This window comes from Pongo pygmaeus, chromosome 2, assembly GCF_028885625.2.
Source record: "Pongo pygmaeus isolate AG05252 chromosome 2, NHGRI_mPonPyg2-v2.0_pri, whole genome shotgun sequence".
In the NCBI taxonomy this organism is placed as follows: domain Eukaryota; kingdom Metazoa; phylum Chordata; class Mammalia; order Primates; family Hominidae; genus Pongo; species Pongo pygmaeus.
Genome location: NC_085930.1, coordinates 91,028,726 through 91,052,028, shown reverse-complemented (window position 1 = coordinate 91,052,028; position 23,303 = coordinate 91,028,726). Strand labels below are relative to the sequence as shown.

General features: G+C 39.8%; 1 protein-coding gene across 8 annotated transcripts in view; it reads right to left on the bottom strand.

Annotated features, from left to right (window-relative positions):
• CADPS (calcium dependent secretion activator) overlaps positions 1 to 23,303 on the bottom strand; it is a 472,988-nt gene that overhangs the window by 32,601 nt on the left and 417,084 nt on the right. For 7 of the 8 annotated variants that reach the window (XM_054482477.2, XM_054482473.2, XM_063661889.1 and 4 more), the window contains 2 exons: positions 14,732 to 14,764; positions 7,072 to 7,179 (listed from right to left, as the gene is read on the bottom strand). In XM_054482477.2, coding sequence (XP_054338452.1) covers positions 7,072 to 7,179; positions 14,732 to 14,764 — 141 coding nt within the window. The remainder of the gene's footprint in view (positions 1 to 7,071; positions 7,180 to 14,731; positions 14,765 to 23,303) is intronic. The other variant, XM_063661888.1, reaches the window with a different exon arrangement.

Below are 23,303 nucleotides of genomic sequence, written 5' to 3'. Positions count from 1 at the left end.
AGCCTGGCAGACATGCTCTTTAGCTTCATAATTGAGGATAGAGATGAGGTCACAGTTCAATTAAAATTTGACCTAAAGAGTATGGAAAAGCTCAGCTTCGGACTGATTTGGAGGGCTTAATTTCAGATTGATAACCTTGGGGAAAATCCCAGTAGAATTAACAAAGGACCCTTCCCAATAGTATGGGTATGTGTGTGTCAGAGTCACCAGTCTAAGACTTCAAAGCAGTTACAGTGACACAAGAAATGCTGGACTGTGACCCTCTGATTTACCCACCCAGCTTAGATAGCTGTGCCTTATTCCAGTAGATAAAATCTCTGTACGTCTTCATATGGCCACCTTGTACTCTGGCCTCTGTGAGTTTCTTACAGTTTAGCCCCCCCTCAATCTTTTCTGTTTAAACTAGCTTCAGAAGTTTTCCTTACATACAGAGAACAGCTTAAAAAAAAAACCCTGGTTGAATTCTGCTAAGTTACTAATTATGTTTAAAAGAACTACTTGGTTGAATTCAGCTTGATTTTTTTTTTTTTTCTCAGCAAATCAGTTCTATGTTTAGATAGTAATAAACTCCTCCAGTCTGCAGAACAATTGGCACGGCAGTCCCTATAACAAGTCAAGATCATGAAAAAAGGGCCAGTGCTGGTTCAAAATAAACTTAAGGGGCATCACAACCTTGCCCTGCATCAAATCCTGGTTTGCACAAACCAGCTGTAAAGAATATTTTGGGGACAAGTGGGGAATTTTGAATACAGTGTATTAGAGGAACATTTACTGGCATGGGAAATAGTGATCATTAACTTTAAAAAGCAATTTTTTTGCTTACTCATTTTAGAAAAAAAGTACATTTTATATATATATATATATATATATATATATAATTATATAGAAAAAGATAAAAAAAAACCCACCGATAATAATCTGTGGGTGCTGGGAACACAACATTTTAATCTTCTTATTTTTTGGTTAACTATATTTTCTAAATGTCTACGATATACATATACTGCATCTTAATAGTAAAAGGTATTAATTACTCCCTCCCTCTCTCTGCCCTCACCCCCCAAAGCCCTGAAGTTCCGAAGGTTAATTCTGATTTATTTGGCAATGCAGTGTAGTTTTGTTGAGGGGTAGAGCTAGGTTATTTCAAAATCACTTGAAGGAACAAGCAGTTCTATGAGATGATAAGGATGATGATGACAAAAGACTCATTGAATTTTTAACTATGTCTGTCTACATTCATTGTATCATTTAGTCCTCACGAAAACTGTAAGAAGCCAGTTTCTTTACAGATAGGGAAATTGAGGCTTAGGGAAGTGAAATAATTGACCCCAGGTTAGAAAGCTTGAAAGTGGCAAAACCAAGTTTCCTCCTTCTGTTTGTCTTACTTCAAAGCCCCACTCCTGACCATCATTATTTTGCCTGTTTCAGAAAGATGTTTTACCAAAAGTAAAAAAGGTACCAGGCTGCTCTACATCAAGCAATTCTAAGCAAGCTTGGGGTTAATGTCTTAAAGTGATGGGGAGACTCATAGCACCTTAACATGAATATGAAACTTTGCTTAACAAGGAAAAAAAGAGGGCTGGGAAAAGCATTTCCATTTTGATGATGATGATGATAGTGATGATGATGGTGGCGGTGGCTAACACTTACCAATGCTTCCTCAGAGCTTGACGCTGCAGATTCATATGGCATTTCACCCTCATAATAACTCCACGATTATCATCCCTGTTATATAGATGAATCAGCTGAGGCTCTTAGAGATTAAATGCCTTGTTCAAGGTCACCCAGCTGGTAAGGATCAGGTCTGAAGGTTCCAGAGGCAGGGCCCGTGATCACTGCACAGTAAGTCCCATTCAGGGCACTCACGTCTGCTTATTGCTTACAGAGGAGATAACTCACTGTCTCAGTGTCTAGAATGCCATATGCCTTGATTTTCTTTAATCAGCCCCTTAGAAGTGCAACTTATTGTATTAGTGAATCCTGTGCACCTCTCCCCACTTCATATTTTTGGAAGTGGTTTCCCTTACCTGGACAGTTGGTGATATACCTTACAGATATAGTGTCATGCCCTCCTTGTAGCCTATTATTTGGTACTTTCATCCTCCAGCAGGATGATTCCTACTTTAATTGATATATGCTCACATGTATGGTGCTTTAGTAATTTAATAAGTTTGTTAAAATAAGGTTATCCGTGGTTTCATATATAAATATAGCAAATATATTTTAATAGGCAAAGGTTTCATGTTTCAAATTACTCTTTTCGAGGGAAATAGTCACACTCAATTATTGTTCTGCCACATAAACTGGACAAATACACGATTTGAAAATGGAACAGCAAATTAAAATCCGTGCGAGGCAAAGAATACCGAGCAGCAGCCCCTTCCGAGGCTGACCACACTGCCTGATTAAGTTCTTATGAGGCGGTTTGGTAAGAGGCCCTTTCCTGATCTGATAACTGCCACGGAGAAGCCAAATGCAGAGTCAGTCTGCAAATACTTAATCCTCCAGAAGGCAGATTAAGTGTATAATTGACCTATATAATCCGTGTATCATCTCCAGTCAAATGTTCCCTGGGCCTGGTTCACAATGACACGGGGCCTGAAGAAAGCCAGTGCGGATGCGGCATTACCACCAATGTGGATTCCATCCAAGTTCGAGATGGCTTTTTAATCACTCATCTCCGAGCCTGTGAGGTTTAAGCAGATGAATTCACCCTAAGCACATCTCTTTTAATCCCGATTTTCTTCTCAGTCTGTGTCTTCAAGAAGTACAAGGAAGAAAGAAAATTAATTTTTGTTTAGACCTTGAAATCTTAGGTGCTTCTCTTGATGATCTGATCTCTAATTCCAAAAAGCATGTTTTTATTTTGGGAAAGATGGTGAATTAATCACTAGAGAAGGAGGGAAAAGCCATCTGCATGATTTATGGACACTCCAACTGTAAATCACTGTCTTCAAGTTATTTCTTGAGCTTGTGCTTTCCTCTGTAGCTGTTGCTTTACGAATATGGAGATTATTTCATATCCATGTTTTGTATTTTCCTTGAATGTCAGCAATAATTTTCAAGAAGGCTAAGCTTCCACTTGAGTCTCACAGCAGTCTGATCTTCTTTTTAAAAATTCAGCATCTTTAATCTATTTGAATTCATTGTTTTTGTGTATATTGGAATATTCTCCTGCTTTAAATCTCAGAATGTTTTGTTTCAAAATGTTATAAACTGTTATTCTGCAGCAACTGAAAACAATATACAATTATACTTCATTTTTTATGAAAAAATACAAAAACGCAGATAAAAAATGTCCAGCTGCACATCTGAAATATTATGGGAAACGGTTTGCCGATTCTTTTCTGATCAGCACTTTGTCTTGGATTGGTTAGTTTTTTTCTTAGGTGCGTTATCAAAAAAGTCATTAGTATTTTATAGAAAGACTAGGTAAATCAATTATATTAATAAACAAAGAAATCTTAATGGCAAAAGCAACCCAGTTAGGCAACATTATGTCCAAATGTATTTCTCCAATAAACCTAGAGAATGCTTGGTTAAAAAAAAAAATTGGTGAAGATGAATTTGGAAAGCCTGTTCTTAAGTTACGTAATAAAATAGATAAAAATGCAGAACATCAAATATAGAGTCCCAAATGCTATGCCGATAATCTCCCACAAGCACCCACTTCCAGCCAAAAGTACAATGACGTGGCAGAGAGAAAACTAGCTCAGAGAGCACTGGGTAGGGGCCTAGTTAAAGCAGAAAATGCACCGTTAAATGACCAGCTATTAATCCAAATATTCTCAAATACAAACACACACTAAAACCATCCAGCCTTTTCTACAAGGGCACACTCAGAAGGGCAAAAACAGGAACAATACCAAATAGCAACAACTTAAAGGACTTATCAGGTAAATAAAACTGCGACTTGAAACACAGTTAAAAACACAACAGGAACTCTTAGAACATGCCTCTGAATGACAGATGCCAGCAGGAACTAAAAACCAGAGAATGACACAACAGTCAGAATCAACAACCCCCAAACAGCAAACAATCTCGGAGATATATATTTTTTTCTTCATTCAAAATGTTAATTTGCTATTATTCATTTTTGCCATTTATCAAAATGCAACGATTTGGAAGAAAAATCTCACAGATCAACAAGTCTTTCTCAATAGGTTTCTGCCAATTGTTTAGAAACTTGCCCCAGGACCCCTATCATTAAGGAATGGGATTTAAAGAATAAGTTCACTTGCAGCAAGAAACTTAGAGTGGCAGCTTTCACAGACCCTTCTGCCTTGATATTCCTACTCCCTTGTTTAGCTTGGTGGACACAAGAGTTTTGCAGAGCATGTACACAAAGAAATAAACACCATGCTTGAGGAAACAGAAGCCGAAAATAATCAAACATGTTGGTAATCTGATGTTTTGCTGCTAGATTATAGAAAAACAGTAAGTACTGAATTAAATTACTAAGGCTGCATGGTAATGAAGCTTTTTGAGAAGCTCTGGGTTTTTAAAATGACAAATGTTTTAAATCCATGACAGATTCAATAACTTTTTTTGCACTACATCAGTTAGGTTGCCTAGCACCAATATTCTGTAAATTAGGAGATCAGGTTATTTAGAAAGTAAGAAAGTAAATGGCAAAGAAACTTGTTATATCTAAATAAGCTCCTGAAATTTTTTTTTTCCATGGGGCCGGGAGTGATGTGCAGTGAGTGATTGTAATAGTTAAGCCTTTACAATCAGATATACTCAGGAGGGTATAACTAAGACTCCGTTGGGAAAACCAAATTGGGACAACATCAGACTAAATTGTGGGGGTTTCCACAATGTTACTGATGCTATTTTATGCTGGTCAGTGGAATTCAACAAGGGACTGGAGGTACTTGTGAATTTTTGAATGTCCCTAACTATAACTTGCTTTTGGGAAAAAATATTCTCAGTAATATTTCTTTTTACTATTAATTTACATTAAAGGCTGGAGGGCTTGAATTTTGCCTGTGGTCTTCAACAGTCAGGCAAGTCCAGTTTTACCATCTGTACTAGCCAAGGTTGCACTTTTCCTTTTTAAATGAAGATTTGGTTGCACTTTCCTTTAAGAAGAGCCACAAAAGAGATAATGTGCCTTGCTGCATTCAGCAAGGCTACCTTGCTTGTACTTCTAATTTTAAAAAAAGAGAGGCAAGGGTGGATTATTTGTCAATTAAGTAACAAGCTAAACTGCAGATTAAACATCAAATTCAGTACTAGATTTAAGTTTTAGAGAACACAAGGTTATTGGTTATTCACACACACTCACACAGTAACATACACACACGCACACACAGGCCACATAAAACTGAGAATCCGAAGATACTGATCAAAGGAAAAAAAAAGGCAACCTAGGCATTGAAAAGAACAACCCACAGGCTTCTTGAATATTGGTGGTTTGGAATTTAATTCAATGGAGATGGGCAGAGTGTCCACACTCCTAACTGCAGACCCGAGGGTCCTGCCTGTCTCTGTTTTCAATGCCTATTGGATGGTGATTGTGCCCCGGACATTCTAGGCTCAGTACTTTCATATAAGGCATGCATGCAGAGAAGGAGGAGGACCCGCTGGTGAGCTTTATGCATGTATGAGGCATTCTCAGTGGATGTGGGTCATGCTAGAAGATGTACACAGGAAGATTATTTGATTCTAATTCATGCCACTTGATATAATGTGATAAAACATTTGACATGAGAGATAAGTTCCATTTGTATCTGAGAGAGGACGGGTGGGAATTAAAAAGTAAGAAGGGTTTTGTCGAGGAAAGGTGATGCAGGGCAAAGAGGGGTATCAAGCACAGAAAGGGGATGATTGGAAAAGAAAAGAAAAAAAAGGAAAGGAGCCTTTCAACACACGAGGAAAGCAAATGAGCTGGAAGACAAAGCATATAAAAGTCAGAAGCCGCAGAATCAGAAAGCGGTGCCAACAATGAGCTCACTTAGCTGTGGAACAAAAACACACACACATACACACACACACAAACTCAATGTAAATTGCTGAACACAATCACAGAAAAAAAAATAGAAACACGGATTCCATAATAGACCAAAACATTAATGTTCGCATTGGCACTAAAAATATGGAAACCTGGACAGGAGGAGCTCACGTTTCACAAGACAGAAGTAGGCTGCACACTCAGAGCTACAGGGAGACAAGAACATCAGCTTCCATGCACTCTGGCCGGGTCTACACTGGCAAATTCGGTGGAAACCCGAGACGAAATATCTGGCTAAATTCGGTAGCCCCATCTGCTTTGGCCTAAAAGAGACAGGCAATTTGAGACCGAAGCAGATTCCTTTTTTTTTTTTTCTTTTTGCCTCAGTGGCTTGCTTTGCTGTGCAGATGCAGTCCCAGTGGAAATAAGATTGCTCAAAAATGATTAACCCTTGGTAATCTGCATTTTCTGAAGTTTGATCTGGGTCCACAGCCCAATGTACTCATTCTTTGTACACCTGCTTCTCGTAAATTATCAGCTGGCTGGGTGGGCAGGGGGCACCACGGTTTAAAGCTGCAACTGACTGAGCAACTCTAATGTAAGTGTTTGCCAAAACCCAGGGTAAGGATTTCGAGTCTTCCAGGAATGAAATTATCTTTGAAGTGATAACGATGTGACATTTACTGCACATCTGCACGCCACAGCTGGTGCCAGGGAAGCGCCACCCCCAGGAGAGGGAGTTAGTCTCAGCCTCCCTGATGAGAATATCTCCCTAAAGTGAGGCCAGATTGCAAGGAGGAAAACCATGACCAAGAAAGGTCTTTGCCAGTTAGAGAAAGCTGCCTTGCAAGCTTCGTGCAGGAATGAGCCTGCTTGCCGAGAGGCTGTGTGCCGTCCTACGTATCACACAGATTGGGACTGAGACACTGCCACACCAGAGTGGGTTCAGAACAGACACAAGACAGATAAGAGCCTAAGGCAGAGGGAGAGGAAAAGATTTAGTCTGAATCAGAACCAATCCATTTTCTCAAAATGTGACTTATCCTCCTGTCTCTTATTTTGTCACATTTTGGAGGGTCTCCTCCTTGGTTTTCAAGGAGGAGAAGGCATTTACTTACATCAAATAACCTTTCTATGTACATCTCCTCATTGACCTTATCACGCAGGACATCCTGAGAATGGCGGACGAAAGTCACGTAGGCGTCGGCCACGTCCATCCCGGGTTTCTGTAAAGAAACAGGAAAACATGAAAACAAATTTTCAGACAGCCACTCTTCCTTGTTTACCATTCACTTTTACCCTCTACTTGCCCTCACACACCCTGAGATGCTTCTGCTGGATCACCTTTGTAGGCATGGGATTGCTGTCGACAGCCTGGGCTGGTAGGAATTGATATTAGAAGTGCTTCCTCTTTCCAGAAATCAAGCCTGGCTAAGAAGGGCATTGAGACTGTAGGATTTCATAAATATTTTTTCTATGATAAATTTTTTCCTGGCAAATTTATCTAATGGATAAATCTTTACTGCATAATCCAGAGATGTTCTCTGACTTTGCCTTGGATTGAAACCTGCATTAAAGAATACCCAAACATACTGTTTTCCACTGTTCTTAATATATTATCAGAAGGGTGATGGAACTTTCCACTCCTTTTTCCTGTTTTAAAAAATTGAGAAAGTACTAAGAAAAAAAATTGTATTTCAATCTATACCCCTTCCTACCCAAGTCTCATTTTGTGTGTGCGTGTGTGTGTGTGTGTGTGTGTGTGTGTGTGTGTGTATAGTTTAACCTGAGTGGATATAGTATTTGCTAATTAATTAGTTCACTCAGAGGAGACACTAAACCATTTGTCTTTGCTTCCAGTGCAGCCTTAAAGTCCAAGGACTAAAAAGAAGAAGAAAAGAAAACAAAAGGCAGGGGAAGGAGGAGAGGATTTGATTTTTAAATAAATCAGATTTTCTGGAAAGGTAAGCCAGCGGTTCATCCTGCAGTTAGGAAATGATTTATTGTAGGGAAGTAAAAAAAAAAAGAAACTCAGAAAGCACACTGCTTGAGATGTCACAATCAAAGTTATCTCCAAAGAAACCTATTAAAACACTGTAATATAGGTCATTAGGAGAGTGGCCACAAACCCCTCAAATTTCCGCAGTAGATATATATGTTTGCTAATAACTAAAAAGATTAGTTTTCATTACTGTGATTTACCTTAGATCACAAAGTATCATTTCTCTACTAGACGTGACTGTCAGGCACTGTAAATTGAAGTTAGTTAACACTTCTGTGTAATTTCCAGGGTGAAAATGAGGAAGGTTTAGAAACAGTAGGACTGTATTTTTTTTTTTTTTCCTGATACAAAGCAAACAATTATCAAGCAAAGGGCCAATGCTTGGCCCCTGGGATGCTAGTAACATTTCTTAACACCTGCTGAAACAATGACAAGGTATTAATTTGAAAAACAATGAGGACAACCCAAAGCCACAGTAGTCAAGTGTTACACTTTCAAACAATTTTCAGCGAATGGATTGAGCAGGTTCCATGATGGTCCTACAATTGTTGCAGTTTTATGATACAAAACAATAGAGGTTCTCCAATGAGATGTAAGTGATAGCTATCAGTTCTAAGCAGGCACCTCTCTCCTTCTCTCCTTTTGGCAACTGCGCATCAAAGGGCATTCTCAGTAGGGATGGAGATCTCTATCTGGGGGACTTGAGAAACTTATTATTGTTTCTATTTCTCCCCTGGTGATGCTTGTGGCAATATGGCCTTTTCCTGGGCACATACAACCATCTTAGAGCTAAGGTGCAAAGTCAAATGCGGCAGATCTATCAGTAACCCAAAATGTTAGAAGAAACAGTAATCTACAATGATGCATATTTGCACCATTCCTTCTCTTTTCACGAAGTTTCACTGTCTTCAAAGGGGCATTTCATTCAAGTTTTAAAAACTCTGATATTTTAAAAAATCAGTGTGGTTCATCTTACCTATGTAGTTAAGAAACTCCATGATTTGCTCCCTTTTGACTCTTCTTTTTCCAATAGCACTTACCAATAGCTGATGTTGTATTATATACTATTTGTTTGTCTGTTGCCTCTCTTATCCCACTAGAACATAAGCTCCATGAACACAGGAACTTTGTTTGGCCTATTTTCTATTGTATCCCCAGCATACAAAATGGTACCTAGCATATAGTAGGTGCCCAGTAAATATTTGCTGAATGGACAAATTCAAGAATGAATGAGCAAATCCTTTCTCCACCTCCTTTTTCAAGCTCTTCAGTCACTCTGCATGGATTTTTACTGGATCTCCCACAAATTGGAATTTGTGCATATCATCTAAACTTTTCTGTAAAAGAAGAGTTAAAAAAAACTTCTCTGGGCCTTAGTTATGCTATCTATAAAATGGGATTATTAACGGCTCCCCTACTTACCTCCAAGGACTGTTATGGTCATCAGCTAGAATAATGCATGTAAAAATGTTTTGAAAGCCATATATTGTAATACAAACATGAATTTCTATGATTCCTCCCCATAATATTATACCATTCCACTGCCTTACCTACCTTTAGAATCTACTCTAGAACCAAGAAGAAAAGGGGGCCTCAGAGGAGCCAACGTCAAAATAAAAATGATAAAGCCTCAGCACAAAACATGTGTAGTTTTCTCATAATAGAGTCCTCAAGGTCCCACTCCCATCCGATTCCAACAAGTTTGGTTTCCATCCCTTGATGGAGCAGAAATAGGGAAGAGGGGCATTGTTTGAAAAAACTGTGCAGATAAGAGAGAGCTATCATTTTTCCTTATGATTGACCTTGAGGGAGGAGGCTGCCCAACTGCAACACCAGACATGCAGACTCACCAACCACTGGGGTTTGGGACTATCGAGGGCAGGGGCAAGCCTCCCCTATATCTCGGGAGACCCTGGTGGGGAGCGGGTCACTATGCAGACACTGGGGAAAGACAAGGTCACAATGGTGATCCTGAGTCATTGAGAAAAGGTTATAGTCAGTACCCTGTTTAAAAAGGCAGGAAGGATGTGTAATGCATTTCAAGTAGATTTCCAATCAAAACAATTAAAAGAAAAACTGTTCACAAACAAGCTAACCCTTAGTTATAGCTGGAGAATATACTTGACCAGACAGCTGATACTATTAAATTATGCTTTTATATCATTGTGCTACCTGCACACAGTGGGACAAACTTTTAGATGTTTTTTAATATCTCATAATGACATTGTGTATTTTAAATGTGGCTTGGACAGACTGATTAAATATGACACAGATTTTAGAAGACACTTAAACAAATATCTGTATAGTTAACTGCATCCATGTGTGGAAGACATAATTTGTGAATAAGCTACCCTGTGGCTCAGGAAAAGAAGAATATTTTAGTCTGAACTTGCCCCTACCAGAATACTTCCGAGCTTGAGAAAAATGAGCTCAAACTTCCAGCATCCTAAGTCAGCCCTACTTATGAATGCAAATCTCCTACATATACCAATGGGTCAAAAACTACATCTAAGACAAAGACATATGCTTTGGGGATCATGTAATGTTTTAGGTGACTGGTACTAGCCCTTCCCTCCAGTAGTGTGGATAGTTAACAGACAAATCTCAAAGGTGACTAACTGCTAGTGCCCACACGGAACTAAACTATTAAATGTTCTAACAAAAACCTCACAGGGAAACACAGGTGAACTCAGAGGCTTCGGAGGTAGAAATGAGTTGAGAAATGATTTTATCTGATGGTTCTTAAGCCTGGCTGCAAATCTGAAGGACCTGGGGAGCTTTAAAAATACTGATGTCTGGGCCCTGAACCCCAAAGATGCTGTTTCAATTTTGTCTGGCAAGTGACCTGTGCATTAATGCTTGCAAAAGCTCCCTAGTTTCCAATATGTAGCCAAGGTCAAGAATCACTGATTTAGTTCATTGGTTTCCCAATTTGTGCTACTTATCAGAATTATGTGAAGAACTTAATGGAAAGCAATATCCAGGCTCCACCCCAGAAGGACTGAATCAGAATCTTTGGAGGTGAGGGCCTGGGACTCTGTATTAATAAAACAAAAACAATTATGTGCCCATTAAAAAATAATAATAAAAGCTGAATACATTAATTAATAAAAACCAAAAACAAACCAGAAAAACTTTTTTTTGCCAAGTATTGCTGCTGTACCTTCTGGTTTGGGGACTGCTGACTTAATAGGTAATAGTTAGTGGTATGCTGGTAAACTGACTCTTCTTTTTTTTTTGAGATGGAGTTTCGCTCTTGTTGCCCAGGCTGGAGTACAATGGCACAATCTCAGCTCACTGCAACCTCTGCCTCCCAGGTTCAAGTGATTCTCCTGCCTCAGCCTCTCTGGAGGAGGTAGCTGGGATTACAGGTGCACGCCACCACACCCGGCTAATATTTTGTATTTTTAGTAGAGGTGGAGTTTCACTATGTTGGCCAGGCTGGTCTCGAACTCCTGAACTCAGGTGATCCACCCACCTTGGCCTCCCAAAGTGCTGGTATTATAGGCATGAGCTGCTTCGCCCGGCATAAACTGACTCTTCAAAACCAACAACAAAACAAAACAAAACACCCTGATTTGTAGTGTTTGCCAATTTGCATGGTGTAAATACTCCCATCAAGGCTAATTTTGAGCTACCAATGTGCTCTCATTGAAGGCGGAGTTGGAGAGAGACGCACATAATTGACCTTGGGAACCAGTGCTAGCTACTCTACCACACCCCTGGAAGTGCAGGCTTTATGGTCCAACTGACAGCACCTGATAGTCACACTCTGCTTATTCACCAGGTGACCCTGGGCATGCTAATTAACCTCTTTGTACCTCAGTTTCCTCAGCCATAAAACAGAATGACAATATTAACCCCCTCCTAGGACTGATTTCAGAAGCAAATGATTACTATTATCTACTATATATAAACAATGTACATATAGAATATATGTGTATTATGTACTATTGTTTTCTATAAAATTGTTATTTATTTACTAAAAGGTTTATTATAATATTATTAGCTATTAAAGTATATGTTAATCAACTTAAAGTTTAGCTTTGTCCTAAGTCATTAATAGCTGGTAAAAAAAAATACTTTTTCTAATATGCACTAAAATAATTACCACTATCCAAATCAAGGTGTTTGTTTATGCACTAACTGAAACTATCTTGCAGTATGGCAGAATTTATAAGGGCATTGGCTTAAATCTCAGCTCTTCTACTAACCCGATGTGGGATCCTGAGCAAATTAACTTCTCTGTGCCTTAGTTTCCTCATATTTAAAGTGAGGTTATTGTGAAGATAAAATGTAAACTGTTTTAGTGAGTGCTTTATAAAGCTTGGTTGTAGTAGCAGTAATAGTAGTTATTATATTTTGTATCATCAGTGGTAAATGTACCACATTTTGGAACATGCTGCATCAACTTCTTCTGCCCTCCAGAGTGTGAAAACTCTACTAATTCAATTTGTTTCCTCATAGCCTAATGATATATGGTTTGGCTGTGTCCCCACCCAAATCTCATCTTGAATTATAGTTCCCATAATCCCCAAGTATCATGGGAGGGACCCAGTAGGAGGTAATTGAATCATGGGGGTGGTTACCTCCAGGCTGTTCTTGTGATAGTGAGTGAGTTCTCAGGAGATCTCATGGTTTTATGAGGGGCTTTTTCCCTTTCACTCATTCTTCTTACCTCTGCTGTCATGTGAAGAAGGATGTGTTTGCTTCCCCTTCCATCATGATTGTAAGTTTCCTGAGGCCTCCCCAGCCATGCCGAACTGTGAGTGAATTAAACCTCTTTCCTTTATAAATTATCCAGTCTCTGGTATGTCTTCATAGTAGCATGAAAATGGACTAATGCACCTAACGAGTCTTCTAATTTAGCATAATTAATCCATAAACACTTAATGAGTACAGATCAGGGCACCCTGCATTTTGATATAGAGTCCATTTACTGCCCTCCCATCTTTATAATAAATCTGAACCTAGCTTGCAGGAATTATTAGATCGAATCATATGAAATGGCTGATATTTGACTTCTTTGACCTCACCAATATGCCAATTTCATGTGGTTCAATCTAACATAACCTGATGTTAGGACCAATGGCTGGATCAAGTTTCTCTAGGTGTTTGGGCCTTGTCTACAGGCCACCTGTTCAAACGTGGCTGAGATACCGTCTCTGCTCTGCATCCTACAGAGAATAGATCACAGCTACCAAATCTTTGGGTTGAAAGCCTAGAATTTCAATTGCTATCACTGTTGAAGACCAGTGGAGCCCAACGCTGATGTCTGCAAATTCATCCCCCATCCATCTATATGCAATAGAGTGTAGACGTCACACTACCACCACAATGTGTGTCCTTCTCCTGGACTGAAATTCCTAATAAGTGCCAGGTATGGTGCTAGATGTTCTATGTATGTTGTGTCATTTAATTTGCACAGCAAACCCATGACTTAGGTATTATCGTCATCTCCATTTTAAAGATGGAGAAACAGGGCCAGAAAATTTGAGTAGTTAGCTCCCCACGAAGGGAAAGTTTATACTTTGGAGGCTTGAGAAAGTAAATTACTTAACTTCTCTCCCTGCTGCAGCTATGTGAGCTTTTTCTATTCTCCATTATAAGAACTGTCTACCTGAAGGAGTCTGAGGTTTGTTGATGGGAAGTATTATATAAATTCAAAGCATAATTATTGATTGTACATTCTTTCATTAAACAAACAAAATATATGCTAATGCTAAATTCACTCCAATTTTCTATTTTGTCTTCCTTTGAGAAATAAGCCAATAAGCCATTACACACTTAGCTTCCTGGGGAAATGAATTTAAATGTTAATATAAGTCCTTTTAGAAAAAAACAAATTTTAACAAATAAGTATTTGAACAAGGGGGGTACTTAACCACGTTCAGAATGAGAAATGCTTAGTACAAGACCCTTGGTGGCTGTTGAGGTAAGCTCTCTAAATTTAATATTTTATAATAGACTCACACCTCTTTTGTTAGAAATGGAGAAACAAAATCATTTTCTTTTTCGCTTTATTGGAATATATTAAAATCCCTCCAATTTTATTTTGCTAATAGGCAGGGCAAAGTCTGTCTATAAATGTATCCTGATTTATCACAGGTAATCCCACACTTTAGCATTCATGTGTTGTACTTAACCTCAATTTAAATGTAAATTTTGGGCAACTTCGAGTGCTTTATCTGTGAACTTTGAGAGCTCTCTTCGTTAATGAGGCCTGCACTAAATTATAAGCAGTTTTGTGAGGTTTCCTTAAAACAATTGCAGAATTGACCCCAAAATGAACAAATTTAGAATTTATTTATTTTTTATTAGGCTGGTGCAAAGAAATTACGTTTTCCACATTTTTAATTGCAAAACCACAATTAACTTTTTCATCAACCTAACAAAAAATACTGTCACCCTTGTGCAAGTTTCTAGCTTCATGGCTTTCCTCCGAAGGTGTGCACACAGGAGGGTTGGTGAACATGATGAAAACAGAATGAAACAACAGAGAAACCAATGAAAATGAAAGTGAAAGAGAAAGTGAAGCGGGTTTACCCTCAAACAGGACCTTTCTTCCTGATCAAAGAAACCATACCGTCTTCTTATCTGAAAAAAAATTCTACTACAAAATATTCTTGGCTTCTTTCTGATGATCCAAGTCAGGAACACAGTTTAGCTAGCAGCAATTAATATGAAGTAGCACTATCAAAATTCTCATGAAAACAAAAAGTAAAAATGAAAAATAAACAAAAAAACCCCACGAGAAACAATTTTCAAATACTCACAGGTACATCCACATATTTGGAAGCTGCCTTCACCTAAAGAGGAAAGAAGAGGATGGAAGTGAGGCAGGTGTTTATGTTTAATTGTTCACTGCTCAATGCTGTATCCCCATCAGAATCAAAACAACATGCTGGCACATGGAGCTGACCAGGAAAAACAAAAAGGTACTAGAAAATAAAATCTGTTTGCTATTTTTTCAAGCCATAGCCACTGCTTTGCAGAAAGAGAGAATGCACACGCAAATTTACTGATTCAGATTCTGTTGCTGGAGCGGGAGCTTTACATTTTTCTCCCTCCCTTTGAAAAAAAGAAAAGTGACTAGCTAAACCCAGATGGATTAGTCTGGGGCTTACCAGTCTAGAGAAGCAACTAAGATTGCTGTTACTTCTCGTACCTTGGGTCTTTGTGTAATTTGGCTGCAGGTTGTCCTAAATAAATAACTAAATACCTCAGTTCTCAGCTTTCATTAACTCAGGTTTTTAAGAGGAAGATGGACATCCTCAACCCAGAGGGAGATGGTGTCTGTGGGTAGGGGGATGAGAACCTTTCAAAACTGTCCAAAGGCTGCTGTTATGTCTCCTGCTTTTACGTGCTAAAAATTCCAGGTGGGAAGTGCAGGAAGTGGTTATAAAATTTTTAGTTTTGTGGGGAGGGAGTATGGTAGTGTGCTAGAGTGTTATGTTTGAGAGCATGAAGTTTGGAGTCAGACCTCAGTTCGAATCCCAACTCTACCACTTACAAGCTATGTGACCTTGGGCAAGTTGCTTCATCTCTCTGAGCCTCAGTTACCTCATCTGCAAAATGGAGTTGTTATTAGTAATAGTGCCTATTTCCGCAGATTGATAAGGGTGAATTCACATTTAGCCCCAGGATGTAAATACAGAACAAATGGCAGCTAAGACGATGAATTCATAAGCAAATGTGGGTGAGCTCTGAGTACTGTGAGAAGTCAATGAACAGCTGGGTTTGAGAAATAAAGCCTATGGGAGTATGTTTAATATTCTGTGTGTTTCATTTTGACTCAGGTCACACATGTTTCTCTAGGCACAATTAAGACTAAGGAGCTACATTTGGGGTCAGAGAGGGTTTCCTGTTTTTACTAGGAACTACAAAGACTGCAATGCACAAAAAGCAGTTAGGATGTCTTTTCACATCTCAGCCAGGCTTCCTCCTGCAATTGGGCTGAGATCAATATTAGGAATCAAGCTTCACCCAAATGTCTCCCAGAAAAGTACCCAGGGGAGTGATTTCCTCTGTTGCTCTTTTCTCAATGCTAGTTTCCAAAATGTCAGCTCTCAAGAGAAAACAGTCAAATGAACCAATAGGGTGGGGTGGAAAGAGCCCAGAATATAGAGTCAAAAGTTCTTTCAGTGCCAGAACTCGTTGACCCTGGGGAAATCATGCCAAGTTCCTTAGCCTTGGTTTCCAGATTTCTAGACCAAGGTGACAATACTGTGTACTTTGCAGGGCTGAAAGCTTGGTGAAATGAGAAAACACATGAGAAAGTGCTTTGTAAACTTTAAAGCAAGGAACACACATCAGTTAGGTAATTATCGAGAGGGCAATGCATTCTATCTTCTTGAATCATTGCCAGCCCCCAAGACGATTCCTGGAGTCTCCTGTTACAGATTCTCTTAGAACCTTACATTTGTTCTTGCAGCATTGACTGCAATTCAGTCGAAATTTTTTTGTGCAATGTCTACCTCCCATATAATGTCACGAGAGCAAAGGCTATCTTGGTCTTGCTCATGGCTGTCTCCTCATTGATTCACCTGGTACCAGCTTAGAAAGGGAACTCAGGGAAAATTTATAGAGGGAAGCAATGAGAGAAAGCTAATGCCCAGTTCTGGCCTCAGGGTGATTGAGAAGTAAGCAGAGGCAAGACTGGATCAAGGAGCAACTTCACTGATCAGTCGGAAAACCAGCATAGTTGTATAGAAAGCTGACTGCCTGCAGAGGCTGGTGGGTAAAGGAGAATACTCTCAGTCCTTAAAGGGATTTGAGGCAGGCTCTCCATATTTTGCACAATTATCATTTCTACTAAAAGATTCTAAACCCCAAATCTTTCCTCTCCATTGCTATGCTAGAACTTAGTTCAGGAAAGAAGGTGGCTTGCCTTTTTTTTTCATGTCTCCCCCATGTATACTATTATCTAACATTTCTGTGACATTTTTCATTTGCAAAACACTTTCACAGTTTCTTCTTTAAGCCACCCTGAGAAAAGGGGGTGATTCAATCAGATCCGTTTACAATCAAGAACCTAAAACCCATAGAATTTAAGGAATTTATTTGCTCATGATCACAGACAGGAGGCAGAGAAGCCAAGACTCCCACATGGTCATCTGAGCCCAACTTTCTCCCTTGGAACTCTTGATCTCCTCAGTACTGGTAGAAAAGTATGAGGAATTCGAGCACCAGTGGTCAGAGCAGGTGCTAGCAAAACAATTCTTCTCAGCTAGAAATTGCCTCCTGTACTCTGTGACGTTGATGCTTAGCAGTTGGTAGGGGTTTTGTTACAGCTGAAATGATCAACCTTTAAACACACCATTTACCATTTGCTACTAACATGCAGTTACAATCCGGAGAATGACACCAAATTCTATTCCTTTATAGGCAATTTGGGCAGATGAGGCAAGTTTCTGTCACAAATGAAAATCATCCACTCCCCTTCATGCACCAGCCCTCGGTTTGTTAGGATTGTTCTTTTATTTAATAAATGATGACTTGCACTTAGTCTTATTGATCCTCCTCCCATCCCATAATAACAGGAGAAAATAACCCAGGGTAAATTGTGGTCTATTATTATTTAGAGACATGTGTGTATCATTTTTGGTTCGGGATATTGAACTTTTTTGGGGGGGTGGTATGGAGTCTCACTCTATCACCCAGGCTGGAGTGCAGTGGCCCCATCTCAGCCCACTGCAACCTCTGCCTCCCAGGTTGAAGCAATTCTACTGCCTCAGCCTCCCGAGTAGCTGGGATTACGGGCACCCACCACCACACCCAGCTAATTTTTGTATTTTTAGTAGAGATAGGGTTTCACCATGTTGACCAGGCTGGTCTCAAACTTGTGACCTCAGGCGATCCGCCTGCCTCCGCCTCCCAAAGTGCTGGGATTACAGGCGTGAGCCACCACACCTGGCCGCTGGATATTGAACTTTAAGAAGGACATTGATGATCAGGAAAAGGGGGATTCTGGCAGTATATTCTATCAGGAAAGTGAAAGAAAAGGCATCTTGCCTAGAGAAAGATGGGCTAATTGCAAAGAAAACCATAATATTCACGTAGTTAATTAAGGAGCTTCAGTGCAGAAGGACTGAATTTGTTCACAATGGTTCCAGAGCATAGAATCAGAATGAATGTGTAAAATTACAGGGCCCTAGAAAAAGGTCTAAACAGCTATCACACTCCAGCCAGGAACTGGCCATTTGTGGTGATAGAGACCTCCACCTCACTGGAGAAGCTCAAACAGAGGCTAGGTAGAAGGCTCTGGACATGTTTTTCTTTTCTTTTCTTTGGATTTGTTTCTTTACCTACATGAGAGTTTATCTCTAGGGCTGCTTTTCATTCTCTGATTCAAGTCCCCTTAAGAGGTAGGAAGTTGTCACCAGTTACATTCTTTACAGCAGGTAAATGTAGCAGAGCGGAGAAATTGACAGAACCAGGATGAGAATCTTTTCCTGTATAATGTCAGCAGTGCTCCCTTTTTAAGGATCACCTTTTCTTAAGTTATCCATATCCATATCCATAGGAATATGTCTTTTTGCCAGCTATACTCTAGGTAGAAGGGAACGACCAGATCCTCCCAACCCACTAGAGCTTTGGAATTATTGCCAGAAAATCCAAGCATGCACCAGGCACTGTATCTAGATCAAATAACCAACAGCCCTTACCATCTACACAAGGCTATTTTACATTATAATTAGATATTGTTTTGTTGAATAAAATGCAAATTTCTTTAAAAGCACTATATAACATAGTAGCTTTTTGTCTTTGTGTATTTTTTTCCATCAATGGTTGTTAAAAGAGTGTGTGTGTGTGTGTGTGTGTGTGTGTGTAATTTTCTTTTCTTTTTTAACTTTAAATCTAGAGAAGTGGCTTACAGAATGGGTTCAGGATTAGCTAGGTTAAAACTCTGGCTTTGCCATTTTTTAGCTCGGTGACTAGCCATTACTTAACTTCTCTGAGCTTCCTTTGTAAATGGGACAATAATAATGCTACTCAAACGGTTCAACTAAATGTAGCTATGCTTATCATCATTACTGGTAATATTGGCTTACCGGTGTAGACAAAGCACATGCTCCTCAGCCTGGTGGTGATAGTCAGTTTCACTCCCCACCTCTGGCCCATGAGCAATTTCTTGCTATAAAAAAGATTCTGGAATCTCCCCAGGTTACCAACAGGTATCTGAGCTGATTCTCAGTCTGGCATACTTTCTGCCAATTCTGTGACACCCTGTGCACTGAGAACTCACCCTCTAAATGTTGAGGCTGACAGCAAAGACCTGTTCTCTTCCCTAAGTATGAATGAGTGTGGGCATAAGTGAGAGGGCAGTTCCCCAGGCCAGTGCCCTGGGTTATAATCAACAACACAATCTATTGTTCTCCAGGACCAAGCCATAGCCACGTACCCTAGGGCACAGGAGACAAAGGGGAGGGGGTAGGGTTTGCCCCAGATACCTGGTCTGGCATCCCTCCTGAGCAGGGTCTCAACTGTCCTCAAAGGGGAAGCAAGAACTGTGACTTCAGCAGAACTTCCCCTCCTGGGACTCCCTGCTTTCTGACCATCCCCTCTGGTAGGACAACCCATATCCTTTCTCTAGCGGCATTCATGAACCCTCTTGTCCCCGACTCTCCAGTTAGAGCCAGTTCTGGAAAAAGCTTAGAAAAAGAGACACAAATCCAGAGAGGCTGATGGAGGCTAAGGATAAAATTGGGAAGAGGTGCTGTCAGTGAGCAATTGTTCATGTTTTCATGTGCCTGAGACAAAGAATATTTACTACGTACAGGCACCACATTAGGAGCTGTAGGATGAATGTGCTTGCTCCATGATTTCTGCCTCAACAACCTTTTGAGGCGGATCCTATTAATATTCCCATTTTACAGTTGAAGAAACCGAGGCTAAAAGAGATAAGCAACTTGGCTTGAAGGCACACGACTAATAAGTTACAGCTTTGGACCTCCCATTCCCTAAGCTGCCTATCATCCTATTATTTAATTTCTTTTTTTTAAAAAAACTATCAAACCACTTTTATTAACTAGTTATATTTAAGTCTTAATTTTTTCTTGTGTGTGTAGATGTAACCTTAAATGGCTTCTCAAAAAAAAAAAAAAAATGTATGAGGGACTTGAATACATTTGAGTCAGTGCAGAAGGTCCAAAATAGTTTCTCTGGCTTGAATGTCCCAGCTAATTACCTCGACCCTCCACCTCACTTAGCCAGTGTAGACAGGCTTAATGGTTTCTCTATTGAGCTCTTCCATTATTTTTCAGGTGCCCAAGGTAATCTTTTCATTGAACACTCACCATTCTGGGATTTTCACAATGCTGATGACTAAGGGATTTTCTTCTGCCTGGGCCTAAAAAGGGGACCTGAGTTAATCATTGTGCAGCTTTGATAGGGAGCGCGGCAGGGGCTTAAACCACTTCTCTTGCTTCATTAGGGGAAAAAGCAACCCAGGTGCAGACCACGAGGACCTCAGGGTTTGATACTATTAAATCAATGCACAGACAAAAAAAAAAGTGGATTAGGCCCTTTTTGCAAACAGAAATCTGGTGGGTAAGACTCAAAGATGGAAGAAGAAAGAAGTCTGAACAGATACCACCGCATTAGTGACTGCCTGAGCGTCCCATGGTCTCTCAAAAAAAAAAAAAAAAAAAAAAAGGGGAAAAAACAATCAAGGAAATGATTTATTCTCTCCATGAGCTGACTCCACCCCCGCCTGTTTAACTTCACCAGAGTTAATTTTTTTTGTCCTTTGCCTAGATACTGCAGACCACACCACCATGTCAAAGGGCTAGCAAAATTTACTTCAATGTTTGGCCTTTGAAATTTCTGCTGCCAGGTTAATGATGCTGTTTTGCCCCCTTTTCTACTTCCCTAACCCAAGCAATTTAGAAATGTAGATTTTTTTGTGTCAAGGCAATTCAGTATGTAAAAATGTTACTCAGTGCCGTGCCTAAAATCATTTCATCTCCTGTTGGTTTGATTTTTCATCTCTCACCAGCCTCATGTCTAGAATGTAGGTGCTCTCTCTCCTTAGTGTCTACACTACCTGGTATATAGTAGTGGCTCAATAAAAATATATTGAATGAATGAACTTTAGAGAATGGCACTCTTTACTCAGTACCCAGGGTAGAGGTTAGAGGTTTCTAGCACTTTCTTACAGTAGATGTTTGAGCTGTAGCACTCTTACAGGACAACTAAGAAAGTACCACTAGGCACGATCAGTTCAAAAGGAACTGGTATTTGGTGACTCTATAAGAAGAGCTTAAAGGGTCTCTTGGTTTGGTACACCCTAATTAGTGCAGTATACAAGGTAAGGGCTTGGGATCAGGAGACAGATGCTTGATCTGGCATCTGGTTTCATCACCCACTAACGGTGGGCCAGGTAACTAACCTTTCTTAGCATCAGCTTACTTTTTGGAAAATAGAGATAATGATAATAACAACAGTAGTTCCTCCTTATAGGGTGGTTGTGTGGATTATTAATTTTTAAAAAGATGAGTTCCTTAAGTGCTTACCACAGGTGGGATACTATTCTAAGCATTTTCCCTGTATTAATTCATTTACTTCATGCAAAGGGCTAAAGGAGCTAATACATGTAAACAACTTTGCATAGAGCCTGGCACATAGTATGTGTTTAATTAGTGTTGGCTATTATTTTTATACTCCTTTTCCCTCCACTTCCCAAGGGACTGATTTGATTGGTCAGGTTGCAGTGCACTGGCTGGGCTATTTTCCTTTAGTGGTTGGGGTCATTAAACCTTACATATCTGAAACTTGGGTGTGCTGCTTCTGTTTCAAGGTTAGAATGCTTCAGGTAAGAGCATGTGACTTATCCTGCAGTAAGAGGCCTGACCATTCTACTTCTGCTCCTCTTTACTGGCCATGTTCCAGGTGTGCTGTAGACCACTCTGATTCTATTTCTTGCTGGCTTATCAGGCCTGACCTCATAAAAAGGGATCCCTGGAGACCACTATGGCTCTGTGGTGTTCTCTGCATTGGAATGTAGACCTGAAGTCCAGTTCGCATTGTGATAGTTTGTTTCCAAAGCGGTTTGCCATCAATTCTTTTGCTTCCCGTAGGTCCGTGCTCTTCCCTCACTGAGAAATGGAGTCTATTCCTCCATCTGCCTAGAGTCTGGGCTGGTCTGCAACTGCTTTGACCAAGAGAATATAATGGAGGTGGTGCCGTGCCAATTCTGAGCCTAGTCTTGAAGAGATCTGGCAGCTGCTTCTTCCTCAATCTTGAAAGCCAGCTGCCATGTAAGTGTAACTACCCTGAGAATACCATGCTGCAAGAAACCCAAGCCACATGGAGAAGCCCAGGAGGATGAGATCCCATTTGGAAAGAAAAAAGCCACATGGGGAGACACCAAGTTATCAGACATTCGACCCCAGCCCAGCCTATTCATAGGAAAGTGGTTAAGAGCATAGACTCAAGCTGGATTGCATGGGGCCACATTCCATTAGGTTGGTGCAAAAGTAATCGGGGTTCTTGCCATTACTTTCAATAGCTCTGCCAGTTACTTGACAAGTTACTTAACCTTTCTATGCCTCATTTTCCTCACTTGCAAAATGAGGATAATAGTATTGTTCATAAGGTTGTTGAGTTATTAACTGAGTTCTTAGAATAGTCCCTGGGCATAGTAAGAACTATGTGCCAGCAATCATTGTCATTTCTGCTGGAAAATCAGGTTGTTTTCGTGAATTGCACTTGTATATTAAGGTTGGTCTGACCCTACACATGTGGCTCTTTAAATTTAAATAAATTAAAAGAAAAATACAAGTAACATTCAACTTTTTAGTTGCAGTAGTCACAGTTGAGAGTACTTGAGAGCTACATATAGCTAGTGACTATTTTGGACAGCTCAGATACAGAATATTGCCATCATTTTAGACAGTTCTATTGGACAGTTCTGGTCTAGACTCAAGGGACATTCATAAATATAGGTTATTGCATTTTCAAGTGATATGAATTAAGAATTCCTATGTTAGAAAATGAAATTAATTGGAAGAGGAAGCAGGAGAATAAAAAAGATATGGGTGTCATAGTCTCATTTTGTGGATGAAACAGGAAATAAAGGTGGATGGGTACAGCTTAAAGTTATAATGGTACCAAGACAGGAAGAGCAATACTGTAATAACTGTAACAGAAGGAGAGTGGAGGAGAAGTGGATGATGTAAAGTGAGCTGAAGCTCTATCTATTACAGTAGGGAGTCAAATAATCACTAAGATTGACCAATCAAGAAATGACAACAAAGGCTGGGTGCAGTGGTTTATGCTTATAATCCTAGCACTCAGGGAGGCTGAGGGGGGAGGACTGCTTGAAACCAGGAGTTCAAGACCAGC